This window comes from Cyprinodon variegatus, unplaced genomic scaffold (genome assembly GCF_000732505.1).
Source record: "Cyprinodon variegatus isolate N-32 unplaced genomic scaffold, C_variegatus-1.0 Scaffold65, whole genome shotgun sequence".
NCBI classification, from domain to species: domain Eukaryota; kingdom Metazoa; phylum Chordata; class Actinopteri; order Cyprinodontiformes; family Cyprinodontidae; genus Cyprinodon; species Cyprinodon variegatus.
In genome coordinates, this window is record NW_015150518.1 from 1268248 (window position 1) to 1269157 (window position 910).

At 38.9% G+C, this 910-nt stretch overlaps 1 protein-coding gene across 1 annotated transcript in view; it reads right to left on the reverse strand.

Moving 5' to 3' along the window:
* The window catches only part of hectd2 (HECT domain containing E3 ubiquitin protein ligase 2), a 58365-nt gene that overhangs the window by 21643 nt on the left and 35812 nt on the right, over window positions 1-910 (reverse strand). The window contains exon 15 of the mRNA XM_015371808.1: window positions 407-481. Within this exon, the coding sequence (XP_015227294.1) occupies window positions 407-481 (75 nt within the window). The remainder of the gene's footprint in view (window positions 1-406; window positions 482-910) is intronic.

Sequence of the window (910 nt, forward strand, 5' to 3'; positions counted from 1 at the left end):
AGCAGACAAGATAGAGGAGAGCAGGAGGCGGGGTTACCAATCTACTCGCTCTGGAGAGCAGAGTTCGCTGCTTTTAGATGTTGTCTCCAAAGTCTCAAGTAGCAGAAAAAAGTCCATTAATGCTCTTAATTTACGGGGTACCGATAATTAGGGCTCAACTGTAACATCAGCTTCAGTTGATCGTAGCAGTTATTCATTCGGAGAACATGAGTATGTTTCCAATATGAAGGCTTTAAAAAGTCTTTAAATCATTCATCATCTAAAGATGAAGAAGTTTATGAGTCACTTTTTCTAATCAGTTACGATTGTGATGAAGTTAAAATCAGAAATGATTCAGTTTTTCTCATTTTCAGACTCCTCCTATAAGCAGTAATGGTTGTTATCTGCAGGATTTGAAGGAGTTTACCTGGAAGGTGAGGTAGAAGTCCTCCTCCACATTTCCCTCGTAGCTCAGAAGCTCCGCTAATCCATGAGCCAAGTCCTACAGATGGAGAAACAGATGGATGGAAATTCCTTTTCTCTGCAGGCAAAGTGAACCCTTTTTTTCATGAATTACTGAACTAAACATTCCTTACTTCACTAGTGAGTTATGCAAATAACTTCCCTGAGGTGATGCTGAAGGCGCTTTGTGACATAAGATCAGCCGACATTATGTCACAGTTAGCGACACAAAGAAAGACACAATGCAGATCTGATGGGAACATGAGGCTGAGAAGTTCACTATAACGCTAAAACAATTTATCTTTTACTAATTCAAGAATTTGAAACCAATAAAGCAAACAGCTGTTATTGCTGAGCGGGGTTTAGATTAGTCTTATTTGTAGAATCAGCAGACTTTAGAAGCAAGCAACCAATATCACTTCTTAAAGGAAAAGTCGCTCATATTCAGAATTCAAACTTCTGAAAGTTC